This window comes from Saccopteryx bilineata, chromosome 2 (genome assembly GCF_036850765.1).
Source record: "Saccopteryx bilineata isolate mSacBil1 chromosome 2, mSacBil1_pri_phased_curated, whole genome shotgun sequence".
Classification (NCBI taxonomy): domain Eukaryota; kingdom Metazoa; phylum Chordata; class Mammalia; order Chiroptera; family Emballonuridae; genus Saccopteryx; species Saccopteryx bilineata.
The window spans coordinates 274,359,455-274,372,787 of NC_089491.1; the positions used below are offsets into that span (position 1 = coordinate 274,359,455).

Consider the following 13,333-nt stretch of genomic DNA (forward strand, 5'->3'; position numbering starts at 1 on the left):
CGTCGGGGGACGTCTGGACAGTGCTTCCACACTGCCTGATTTTACGAGCTCTCTGAACGCCATCCTACTTGAGATGACTTTCTTTGGTGTCCTTCAGGGATGCTTAAAGAGCCGAGGTTTGAAATCACTGCTTTGCGAATAATAAATGACTAGAAACCGAGAGTCACCATCGAGGGGGGGGAGCAAGATGGGCACGGAGTTGTGTAATGTGCAATGCTGGGGTCTCCAGCCACTGTCTCAGATGGGGCCGGCGTCCCTGCTCACCGCCAGGGGAGGCCAGCCCGTTGCCTGTGGGGCCAGGAAGCAGAAGTCCAAGGGTCTTAGAGCAAAGTTGGGTCAGAGTTGGATTCCTGTTCAGAGGCTGAGATCCCTGGGTCTCAGGCTTGGGGTTCAGGACCCCCCCCCCACTAACCTGGTTGGAATGGGACATATCTGCAGCCCATGTGGCCATGGCTTGGGGCTGCTTGGTCCTAAAGCTTAAAGACATAAGCTTCGCATTGGTAAACACATCTGTGTATGGGTTTCAGAATCAAAGCCTCTGTAAATCTAACATTTATCCTTAAAGCTTCTGAGTTAGGCAGAGAAATGGATTGTCAGTTGCATTTTATGGGTGAAGAACGTAGAGGAAGACTTGAGCCAGGACTGTGGGCTCCCGGGTCTCTGGGCTCTTATCCACGTCCTGGTGGGTTGTCAGAAGTGTGATTCTGCCCCCAATCTGGAATCCTTTTCAGCTTGGCTTCCCTCGCTTGTGCAATGAGGTGGAAAGCAGTCATCCTTCATCAGGGATGTTCGAGGGAGTGATAAGACCAGGTAACATTTATTAAGTACTTACGATGCACCAGACACTGTTCTTTAGTCCTGTCTTTGTGACTCGCTGTGAATACATATTATACGGTATGTTATTACAAACATGCATTATCACCAACAGAGAATGCATGTAGATCACTCAGCATGGCGCCCGACACTTACCTGCGTGTATAACGAGAAAGTTAGTAGTCATAAATGATGTTCGTTCAGGACTCACCACAGTCTCTATCTTTACAGACTTTAATTCATTGGTTTGCTTGTATTTTTTGTTCATGCTTTTGGTTCTTCATATTATTTTAAAATTTCCTATGACTCTGAGTAAATGCATTCCCTAAATTCTGGCATTGGCATTCCCCAGATGTTCACATTCTCTCTCTCGATGATCCTGCATCTGTAACAACGTCAGGGTGGATTTCCTCAAAACTCTTAACATAAGCAGGGTGAACTTATCAGAATCAGGAACTGAATATCATGAGAAAGAATAATCGTATCCTAAGACCTCAGTCAGATTGCATTCTAACACTAACAATTGTTAATAGCAAAAGAAAAATATTCTTTTTCCTTGAGTGAGGGTGCAGTTGACAATCACACATACATTTCTTTGCCCCTTAAGATGTCCTTCGATCTGGAAGTTTCTCAGTCTTTGTCTTTCAGACCGTGACGTGTTTGAAACGTGCCGGGCGGTTCTTTTGTAGAATGCCCCATAGTGTGGGCTTGCCCGGTGTTTTCCTCATGATTAGGTTCACATTTTAGGTGAGGGGGACACTTCAGAAGTGGTGATACGTCCCTTTGTCAGGATGGACGATGCCTCTTCATCCCATGGGTGATCTCGTGGTTAACGTGAGGTAAGTAGGGTTGGGGTGCCACTGAGTTATGGCTTTTCTTGATGAAGTGACCCCGTCTCTTATGCAGAGGTGCACCAACACTATCCAAATGTCCTGTTTCTTACCCGACTGCTAGTTACTGGCAGCTTCCGTGATGACTGTTGCCGGAAACAATTGTGGTGATAAATGGTGGCTGCCACGTGTTGGTATTCCAATCTCATCTTTCTTTTCCCATTCACTTGTTGACCTTCTACTCTAAGGATGGAATTTCCTTTCTCCTCTGTTTCTGTCAGTATTGACTCAGAAGCTAATTATGTATATAATATATATAATAGGCCCTGGCCAGTTGGCTCAGTGGTAGAGTGTCGGCCCGGCATGTGGAAGTCCTGGGTTTAATTCCTGGCCAGGGCACACAGGAAAAGTGCCCATCTGCTTCTCCACCACTCCCCCTCTCCTTCCTCTCTGTCTCTCTCTTCCCCTCTCGCAGCCAAGGCTCCATTGGAGCAAAGTTGGCCTGGGCACTGAGGATGGCTCCATGGCCTCCACCTGAGGTGCTAGAATGGCTCCGTTTGCAACGGAGCAACACTCCAGATGGGCAGAGCATTGCCCCCTGGTGGGCATGCCGTGTGGATCCTGGTAGGGCGCATGTGGGAGTCTCTCTGCCTCCCCACTTCTCACTTCAGAAAAATACAAAGAAAATGTATAATAAGAATGACGTCTGACACCTGCTACAACATGAGTGAACTTGGAAAACATGATACTATGTACATGTACTGTAGCTAGTAGATAAACTATCTATTGTCTCTATAAAATATGTTAGTGTAATAGGCTGCTACAGTTACTAAGGGTGCTGTGTAATTGTCCCAGGTTGGCTAGTGTGGGCTTCTTCAACCTGACCCCTGGGTCCTTGTGATATTTTTCCAAGCACTTTGTTCCCTTCTGGATTGCAGGACATTGCAGGCCCATTCCCGTGAGCTTCCCGTGCATGGGCCCTGTATCGGCCGTTTCTCCCAGACCGGTCTCCTTCCTGTGGAGACAGGTCTTCAGAAAGGAAGCCTGGCTCGGGCTGCGCTGAGTGCCGATGGTATCGTGTTTGTGTCTCGGCCCTGTGGGCGAGCAGGGCCAGGGACAACGCTGTCCTACCCACATCCACACTCGCATGCATGCAAACATGCTCACAGCACCTCCTCGCAAGCCCTGGGCGGTCCCTTCGGGCCCCACTCGTGAGCACGAAGCTCACAGGCCTCTCCATTTGGAAGCTCACTGCTCGAGCCGCGAGGAAGAAACGCTGGCCCTCTGCCTCAACATATGTTATTTGCTCAAACCTAGAATTCACTGAAGTATTTTTGGAATTGCTAACCCCATACTGCTTTGGAAAACAAACCTAACTAGAATTCAGTGTGTTTCCAGATATTTTTATCTTTAGCTCGAGGTATATAGTCAAAATAATAGGAGGGAAAGTTACACGCGGCTCCTCTTGAATAGTTCGTTTTCGAATAAATAGCTCTGAGTTGTTCCAAACAGGGGAGGCTTGTCCATTTGGGCTGGGGGCTCTGTGCCTGCCGTCGCCCGACTCGGAGACCCAAGATGATACAGCGGCCATGGTCAGTGTGGCCGTGGAAGAGAGAGCCCGGGGTCTTGTGCTCTGAGAGCTTCTTATTGGAGTGGAGGGGAGCACATCATTCCACTGACATTTCATTGGCTGAATCACGTCACATGGCCACACCCAATTTCAAGTGGACAATAAAATGCAACCGGACAAGGTACCCCCAAAGAGGACATGTCTTATCTGTCTAATGGCATCATTGGAAGTTTTTTCTATTTATAATTGATTTTAGAGAGAGATCGAGAGAGAGAGAAATATTGATGTGCTCTTCCACTCATTTATGCATTCATGGTTGATTCTCGCATGTGCCCTGCCAGCTATCAAACCCACACAACCCTTGGCCTACTGGGAATGAGGCTTGAAATTCTTTGGAAAAATTCCTATTTTACAGGGAAGGAACTTGAAGCACCCTTGCCTAGTAGCCAATATATGGATCCACCTCATAGCTTCACCGGCTGCCCTAGTATTTTATACCGTGTCCCGCTGCCCATTGCCCCCTATCTTCCCCTCCCCCTCTGGGGCCCTTACAACCACCTACTTACTTCCCGTCTCCATGGACATGCCCCTTCTGGACGTTTCATGGGAATGGAGCCCTACAGTGCACGCCCGCGTGAGACCGGATTCCTTCACTCCACGTATCATGTGTTCGAGGTTCACTCATGTGGCTGCCAGTGTCCGAATGCTATTCCTCTTCATGGGTGAATAATATTCCACCATAGAGAGGGGCCTGCATATCATTTATTCTTTCACCAGCCGATGGACGTGAAGGTTGTTTCTACTTTGGCTGTGATGCATAATGGTGCTGTACAGGTTTCTGTGGGGGACCGTATGCTTTCTCTTCTCTTGAAGATACACACAAATAAAACACACACACGCACAAATACTGGAGCAGATTTTAACAAACTCCTCTAGGTTAAAAGCTTCCCACACGGGCTGAGCTCAGAGCCAGGCTTAGTACTCACAGCCTTGACAGTGAGGTCATCCAGGGAATGATCAGACAAGTCAAACAATGGCAGTTCTTTGGGGGATGAGGTTTTCAGAGGTCTCTAAACCCACCCCGCCCCCTCCGGTGCCTTTTCCAATGGCTGGTGTTCGCGTGAATGTGGGCTGTTATTTTTCAGAGACCCGCAGAGCTCTGGAGAGTTGGGGAGGGGAGTGAGTCAGGTTAAAATGCCACAGAGTTCTCCACTTTTAGCTGAGATTCGGCCGTTTTTCTTTCCTAAACGCTGTTTTGGATGCACATGCCTTTGTTTTATTTCCAGAGCTCTGCAGGAGTTGATCTTGATTTTTTGTTGTTGTTGTTATTTTGGTGCTGGTTTTCTCCTTGCTCTCACGGGGCAGAGAATATCCGGGTGCCCTGACCCGGCCGTTCCCACTGGAGTTGCTCCAGCGTTCCGCTTTGGTGGGAACCTGTCCTCGTGAAGCAACAAGCACACCGGGAAGTGTATACGCCCACGCTGGGTTATTTCACGTGACTCGGGTTTTCGGCAACTGCCCGTCCACACGCCCATCGCAGCAACACGTGTCAGAGCCAGTTTCCAACCCAGGCGGTGCCATGTCCAAGCGAGAGAAGGCGTCCCTGTTGGAGGGCGGCGTGCAGCGATAGGTCGGAGATGAAGCAGGAAGCTAGTGTTATAAAGTACTGCAGTCCGCGGGTTACACAGAGACCCCAAGGCAGGTGACAGAAGACATTTGAGGAGTTTATTAATTAGCCGGCCAGCTAGCTACACGGGGCACGGTCCCAAATCATGTAGGCCCTCATACCGTTCTGAGCCTTCTTTTATACAAAATCAAGTACTGGTCGGGGTGGGTAAGGAGGGAGCATGGTACAATAGTTAGTTACTAACAAGCTTACAACATCTATCTATAGGATCTATTAAAAGGGAAAAGCATTCCCACACAGCAAGACCACAAGATAACACAGTAGTGATAAATGTTTTACATACCCAGCAAAGACATTCCTAGAGCTTCTAGGGTCTACCCCCATCCCTGTCGCCACAATGAAATGTTTAGCTTAGGCTAAGGAGAGAAGTTAAATGATGAAATTACCTTTGCTAAACGTGTTGGGGCTAGCTTATTAGGAAACCCAATAAGCTAGTCCCTGCTTGCTTTAGCTTACAAGTTTTATACATATAAAGAATTTCAAAACGGATGATTATTAGAAAGCATATAAAATGTTACAGAATGCAGGTTTTTCAAGCAAGGGGAGTGGGCTTGTGATCCCTTTGTCTAGAGGTATATGTCACTCTCAGGACTCCAGGAGGGGAGGAAGAGTTAGAATCAGTGTAGGAATTTTTAATTAAGATATGTAAACACTGTCTCCTAAAGGCTCTTAAGGATGGAGAAGAGGAAGTTTTTCAGATAAGTTTTACCTTCTTTCTGTCTAGCAAGTGGCCTCAGTCTTTCCAGAGAACTATAGTTAAATTATGATGAACTACTAATTAACTTTTGCCCCTTTAATCTCTTTCTCTTGGGTATTTTTCTCATCAGAAAGGAAGGGTAAAGGGGCATGACTCTGCCTTTTAAAATACTAATGTTAACATTTTTTGCAATTCCTTGGCACCTTATCACAACAGAACCTATGGACACGCTGAGGGATCCTCAGAGGAAGAGAGAAGCGAATATATTCCCAGCATCTCAGTCCCTGGGCTGAGAGGGACATCTTGGGGAACATGCCAAGGTTTCGGGCAGGGGGCGACAGGAGTGCAGGGGTTCATCGTCTGGGTCCCACTCTCTCCTTGTTTGTGCTGTTGTCTGTCTTTATCTGAAACTGAAATCCAGGCTCTGTCCACTCGGTTGATAAGCTCTGAAAACAGTGGCTGCGTCCCCAGGGAACCTTGACACATATCGGAAAGCACTGGGTGCTGTGTGTGACATGTCCCCGGAGGACACGCACACGGTTTGATGTTACAGAATGAGACCTCGGGTAGGAAGGGGTGTGGTCAGCCCCTCCTGCCCCCACGCCCCCACTGCTTGCTGCTGGTGCCTGTTTGCTGACGTGTGCCCCCTTCTCTCCTGTGCAGGACACGGAGATCCTGAACACGGCCATCGTCACTGGCAGGGCTGTGTCGGTTCCCGTCAAGGTCGTAGCTGTCCAGGAGGACGGCTCCGTGGTAGACGTGTCCGAGTCCGTGGATTGCAGGTCTGCGGATGAAGACATTGTGAAGGTACGGTGCACGTTGTTCCCGGGTCTCCCAGTGGTTGGATCTTCTTTGGGTCCCTTCTGCCCCATGTCTGGTTCTGACAGAGCTGCATCCTAGGCTCCAGAGGGCTGGAGTCATGGTGACCAGGCTGAGGATTGAGTGACCAAGAGTGCTCCCCCTGGAATGGGGGCCCCAGTCTTAATCTTGAGCAAAAATAATTTTCTTTCTCCTCTTTGCTCCCGGGACAGTATTTCCCTCACAAGAACCATCCACACTCCACATTCTTGCTTATTGCTGGGCTATATACATTCTTTACTCAGTATGTCTTCCTTAAATACCTCAAGTTTGCACACTTAAACTATCAGTCTGGCCTCATTCTAACATGGTACAACCCTTGAGCTTGGGTTTGTTAATATGCGTTTGTTAATATAGATGAAAATGAGTGAGGATTACATTTCTAAAAAGGTTCCTTCCTTCCTGTGCTTCCTGCCTTGGGTGTTACCAGGGGGACACGGCTCATGGCTGGGAATCTGGCCAGGGGACATGTCCGCAGGGCTGTCCGTGCTACTGAGCTGGATTTGTGACTCTGAGTTCAGCCAGGAGCCGTCCTGTTCGAGTCACCACATTTACTGTTTCTGACTGTTTTTATGTAGCTGATGGGCTGGCAGTTCTCTCTGGCGGCAGAGACGTCACCCGGAGCTGACCAAGGGTATCTGTGCGTCTTACCTCTGTCCTCCAGGTCACTCCCGTCTGCCACAGGCAGGCTGAGGGGCGTCTGCCTTGTCACCCCCCTCGTGCCGTTGGCTTTCCAGGAGCAGGTCTGCAGGAAACGGGGCTGTTTCTCGTATCCTGGTCTCTATACACATATGCAGCGCATGGTAGACCTCGCTCTGTTCCCCCGACCACGAGTCTGTGTCTTTCTGGGCACACGAGGACTGCCTGAAACTGGACTGTGTTCCATCACGGTGCCTGGGGGCTGGGGACCCTTAAAATCCAATCCCAGGAGAAACGAGTGAAGGGTGTGTGGGGTGGAGAGGGAGGCAGGGCGGCTCTTTTGAATTCTTTCACGGGCTCTCGAGAGGGAGATGGGAGACCTGTGCCTTTTAGGTTCCAAGAGTGAAAGCAGAGAGGGACCCAGCAGAGATCAGCACTGTGAGAGGGGACGCAGAGGTCACACCATCTCTGGTCTGGCTTTCAGACACGTGATGCTGGCCCAGGTCCTGAACCTGCTTCCCCGCGGTATGATTGTGGACCAATCACTTAATGTCCCTGAGCCCAGGGTCCGTCTCTGTCCAACCAGGGGACAGTGACACCATGGGGCAGGTGCCTGTCCTAGAGATTTGTTCTGAACTCAGCGTACGAATGAGAATAAGTGGGTGTTTAGGATCACCAAAATAACCTTTGGAAACCCTTTAGGGAACACTTGGGTTCAAAAAGTTCAAAAGACTGTTGATCTTTAAAAAAAAAGAAATATCTGCTTGCATTTCATTTGAGCTGCGGACAGATTTTTCTGGAGCATATTACAGGGTGAGGGCCAGTTTTAAAGGGACTGCGGGGGGGGGGGGCGTGTCTAGATGAGTTTGATTTGGGGAGAGCTGCAGATAAGACACACACTCCATTCTCTTTTATTTTTCTCATTCATGTTTCCTGATGACAGTGCTGTCAGAGGTTCGTCTAAAGTCATTCCAGGCACACGTAACTGAGTTACTGTTTGTAAACTCTGTGTGTGGCCTGACCCCGACATGGAGATTTGAGGACCATGAAAAAAGGGTGCCTATCTGAAGGAAGCCACGTGGTGCTTGACCTGTAGGCAGTCTGTCAGTAAATATTATATCCATTTGTATTTACTGATTGGTGTCCATAGTCATAGCTGTGTGTTTGAACCTCTGCTTGTCTATAAGGTCTGTCCACGGTGTCTGTGACCCTGCTGTCTCAGCCCTGAGACGTGGTGGTGCACAGCTGGGCTCCGTAAATGTTGGTTGACCATGATCACCGGTGCATGGGGTAAGCAGCTGCTAGAGCTTCTTGGAGATGGGACAGGTCACCGGGCAGGGGTGGCTGCCTGGTCTTTAGTGGAATACCTCCAGTGACTTTCCTGTGATTAGAAAGAGGGGTGGAGAGGCTGCAGGTGCCTCACCATCTGGGGGACTTGGACCCGATCCCACAACCCGAGTCGCCTCCTTTCTGTGCTCCTGGGTGGGTTTTTATCCTCCAAATACAGTGTGTCCGTGAAGTCACGGTGCACTTTTGACCGGTCACAGGAAAGCAACAAAAGATGATAGAAATGTGAAATCTGCACCAAATAAAAGGAAAACTCTCCCAGTTTCATACCTATTCAGTGCAGTTCGACGTGGGCTCACGCACAGATTTATTTATTTATTTATTCATTTTAGAGGAGAGAGAGATTGAGGGGGGGGGGGGGAGAGGGGGAGAGAGAGAAGGTGGGGAGGAGCTGGAAGCATCAACTCCCATATGTACCTTGACCAGGCAAGCCCAGAGTTTTGAACTGGCGACCTCAGCATTCCAGGTCAACGCTTTATCCACTGCACCACCACAAGTCAGGCCACGCACAGATTTTTTAGGGCTCCTTAGGTAGCTATCCCGTATAGCCTCTACAGACTTGTCACTGACTGATGGCCTACCAGAACGGGATTTCTCCACCAAACTGCCGGTTTCCTTTAACTGCTTATCCCACCGAGTAATGTTATTCCTATGTGGTGGTGCTTCGTTATAAACGCGCTGATATTCACGTTGTACTTTGGTCACAGATTCGAATTTAGCGAGCCACAGAACACACTGAACTTTCCTCCGTACCGTCCACATCTCGACTGGCATGGCCGTGGTCTGCTCCTCTGTATACACGGTGTAATGTCATCATCCGCGCATGCGCACATGCTGCCACATCATCCTACAGAAACTGGGAGGGTTTTCCTTTTATTTGGTGCAGATTTCACATTTCTATCGTCTTTTGTTGCTTTCCTGTGACCGGTCAGTAGTGCACCATGACTTTACGGACACACTGTACTTCACCATCGGCTACGTGTGGCGGGCGAGGCGTGAGGCGCTCCAGGCACAACAGAGGGGTGGTGCGTGTGCGTTTGGTTCCTGCTCGTCCCTAATAATAAAGACCTTTGTGACCACACTTGGCCACCTGGATGGCCCAGGATAATCCTTTCACCTCAAAGTGACGTCTGCACGGGCATTCGTGTCCTAGAGTTGCCTCCATAATAAGTTACCATGCGTGCGGTGGCTGAGAGCAACATCCATTTATTTTGCACCCCCACCCCCATTCTGGAGACCGGATGTCTGCACTCAGGGTATTGCCAGGCTTGAGGGGAGGGTCCTCCTGCCTCTTCCAGCTTCTGGTGGATCCGGGTGTCCTTGGCTTGTGGCGTCGTCTCTCCAGTTTCTACCTGTGTTGTCACATGGTCTCACCCATGTGCCTCGGTGTGTGGTCTTCTTTTATGAGACGCTTGTCATTGGGTATAGGCCCCCTGTTCCTTAATTCCGAGTTAAGGGTCCCTCAATGTCCTTAACTTAATTACACCTGGAAAGACTCTGTTTCCAAATACGATTGCACTCCCGGGTACCGGGGGCTAGAAGTTGGATGGACCACTTTGAGGCCACAATTGAAATCTACTACACCGGGTAGGGTCACATATTCGGAGGTTCTGGGGATTAGGAACCTGGATATCAGACAGCTCTGTGCTGTCTGACCCACACTTATTTTTCTTCACTTTGTGGAGTTCCTTTCAAGGTCTTCAACAGAAGGAAGAAAAATTGCAATTCTCAGGTTGTAATTATGATTTCAGCTCCGAACATCTCTCTTTTGGATTAAGTGACGGGTTTCATGATTTTTACGTGCCGGTCCTTGTACCGCTGGCCACCAAATTGTGGTCTTCAGAACCACAGACACTGGTCACACACTGTTAGTGGGGCAGGGACATGTTCATGCTCAGAGAGAAGCAAATGTGAGCTCATGCTGATCTGGATGATGGTGCCCACCAATGTCTGGCTGTGGTCATGGATTGCCTAATCTCCCAGAGTCAGCTGGACTAGCGCTAATGAGACGCTGATGGGTCTCTTGCAAGGATATTAGCATTTCAAAGTCTTCACTGTCCCCAGGAAGGGGCTTGCTTCCAAGCTCGGTCTGTGAGAGACAAGGGGAGGGGGTGGCTGTGAAGTCAGAAAACAATAATCATGTTTCTGGCCAGTGCGCAGGGAGCCGGTACCTAAACAGGGCTCCGTGCCACCTGTGGAGGGCATTGGTCGCTTTGATGGGGCAGCCGCGTTCCCCTGGGCAATTCCAAAGCACCTGTGAAACCTGGTGAGGTCTTGTTTTTCTCTAGGGATTGGATTTACAGTGAAGGTATCGAGGAAGGTGGGTGTGTCCTGTACATGGTTCTTAGAGAGGCACATCTGTGCTGACGGGTGGATGGGACTGGACTGGGGTGGCAGGTCATTGCATCCGGCAGGCTTGTGGTGACATCCTGTATTGGTGAGCTCCTGTTCCTCGCCACCTGTTCCCAGCAAACATGCATCTCTCTCTCTCTTTCTCTCTTTTATTGAAGATTAATTTACATTTTCTAGAGTTTTCTATAAATGGAACTACAGGAAGCGTGTTTGTGTCCGGCTTCTTCCACTGAGCATGATTAATTTGAGATTCACCTACACCTTTGGGTGTACTGGTGGTTTGTATTTTGTGTGTGTGTGTGACAGAGACAGAGAGAGACTGAGAGAGAGACAGAGACAGACAGACCGGAAGGGAGAGAGATGAGAAGCATCAGTTCTTCGTTGCAGCACCTTAGTTGTTCATTGATTTCTTTCTCATATGTGCCTTGACCCCGGGGGGCTACAGCAGAGCGAGTGACCCCTTGCTCAAGCCAGCGACCTTGGGCTCAAACTGTTGAGCCTTGCGCAAACCAGATGAGCCTGCGCTCAAGCCAGCAACTTCGGAGTTTGGAACCTAGTTCCTCTGCATCTGAGTCTGATGCTCTATCCATTGCGCCACCGCCTGGTCAGGCAGTGGTTTATTATTTTTAATGGCTGGGTAGTATTCTGCTGCACTGCAGCTTCTCCATCTGTGGGTGGACAGGTGGGTGGTCTCTTGACTTTGGCTACACGGGTTTTTGCCTGGACATAAGCTTACCTTTCTCTTGGAATAGACAAGTTGAATAGATGGATAGTACCTGTATGTGTAACTTTTTTTTTTTTTTTTTTTAATAAAGAAACTGCCACTTTCTGAAGTGGTTTCCCGGCAGATACAGACTTCTAGAAAGTAGCGCTGACTTCTACGGCGGGTGGAGCTAGAAACTCTTGTCTCGGCGAACGTGAGCACAGACAATGGTTTCTCAGAGGTTAGACGGTGCCAGTCACACAGCCTCCTGCTAAATGAAGGCTCTCATCTCTTCTGTTTCTCCCGTTTCAAGAGGGGCTCGCTGCACTACAGGGTCCTTTATACTCATGACTCATTCTTGATTGCATCTGCTGAACGACTCTTAGGTTAATCTGGCGTGGACTTGTGGACGGTTTAACTGTAATTGCTGGAAGAAAGTTCTCTGATTTCAAAGTGCTCTGACCTCTCTTCCCTGCAGTATGTGTGTGTGGGGGGCTTCTCACAGACTCCCTCCCCCATTCCCCCTCCCAAATGTGCCCTATATTGTCAACCACTTTGAAAACCCAGTTTAACAAGCTCCTTGTAAACATTCAAGGCCTCAGTCCCAAGCTTTCCTTTCCTGTTTTTTTCTCCTTTTCTTTCCTAATGAAGTCATCGCTGACTGCTCGGGACGACCGGGCCGTCTCCACTGCCAAGGGCTCCTGCGGTACCGCTGCCCGCGGTCTGTGCTCCCGAGAGTGGGGAGATGACTCCATCAGCGCGTTCCTGGCACCCTTCATGTTGAACGCTTTATAGATGTTTGGCTTATGCTTTGATTTTTCTTCACGTGAGCACGGTTGTATGAGGAGCAGTAGATGTCCCTGTGCTGAGATCGAGCGTGTGTCTGAAGGACACTCCAGGCAGGGGGCTAGTCCCTTGTCCCCTGCCCCATGCCTTTCTTGGCAGCATCCTTGGATGACAGATGGGTGGTGAGTACCTTGCAGGATGTTACCGCTCTGACCCAGGGCCTGTGCCATGGCTGTGGTTGGGGCAGAAGGGGGCTTGGTTCAAGCCCATGGGGCCAAAGAATTTTGCTTCTGTAAACATGATCTCAATGATACAGAGTCCAGCTGAGCCCCTGGGGGAGCTGGCAGCGGCTTAAGGAAGGACCGACGAGCTTGACACCAGCCAGGCGGCAATGTGGACCGCACGGCTATCAGACTGTCTGCGTCGGGGTGTCCTCGGGCCAGAGGTTGAACAGTGACGGCCCCTGAGACGGTCTCTGGTTGGCCAGACGAGTGCTTTAAAATATAGACACTTAGATGCTCACATTCAAAACGTAGTTTCACCAAAACCCTGGATTTCCCGTTTCTCTTACAAAGTCTCAAGAGCTCCGAACACAGTCCTGGCGTTCCCGCGTGGCTGTGTGTGTGTGGGTGGGGCAGGGACAGCTCAGGTGAGTAGCGGCCGTTCCCCCTTGAACGATGTTGTGGTGGCTGCCTCCAGGTTGCCATGGTCACTGGCTCTCCTATCAGTCCCAGCAGACAGACCCACCTTCTTTGTTTCTGGGACCTCCCCAGGTGGGAAGGGGTCTGGCTGCTACATCCGCCCCACCAGCACCTCCCGAAGCTGCACGTTGGGCCGTCATTCTGGAAAACACGCGCGTGAATCGCGTGCGTGGACTGGCTCCCGTGACCGTCTGTGAGATAAGTTGAGCGGGAGGAGGTGGGAAAAATTAGAACCCTGTATTGGATGCAATTATTTAAATTCATTGCTAATGTCATTCGAGATGTTTGAAGAGTGGAGTCACTTAACTGGCAGATCCACTGTCATTTTATTTCGCCGCGGGGGCTGCCGG

The 13,333-nt window shown here is 49.7% G+C and overlaps 1 protein-coding gene across 2 annotated transcripts in view; it reads left to right on the forward strand.

The window, feature by feature from the left end:
* TMEM132B (transmembrane protein 132B) overlaps positions 1-13,333 on the forward strand; it is a 608,028-nt gene that overhangs the window by 206,435 nt on the left and 388,260 nt on the right. For both annotated transcript variants that reach the window (XR_010729317.1, XM_066260825.1), the window contains exon 5: positions 6,261-6,404. Coding sequence is in view for 1 of the 2 variants with exons in the window: in XM_066260825.1 (XP_066116922.1) it covers positions 6,261-6,404 (144 nt within the window). In the remaining variant the exon portion in view is untranslated. The remainder of the gene's footprint in view (positions 1-6,260; positions 6,405-13,333) is intronic.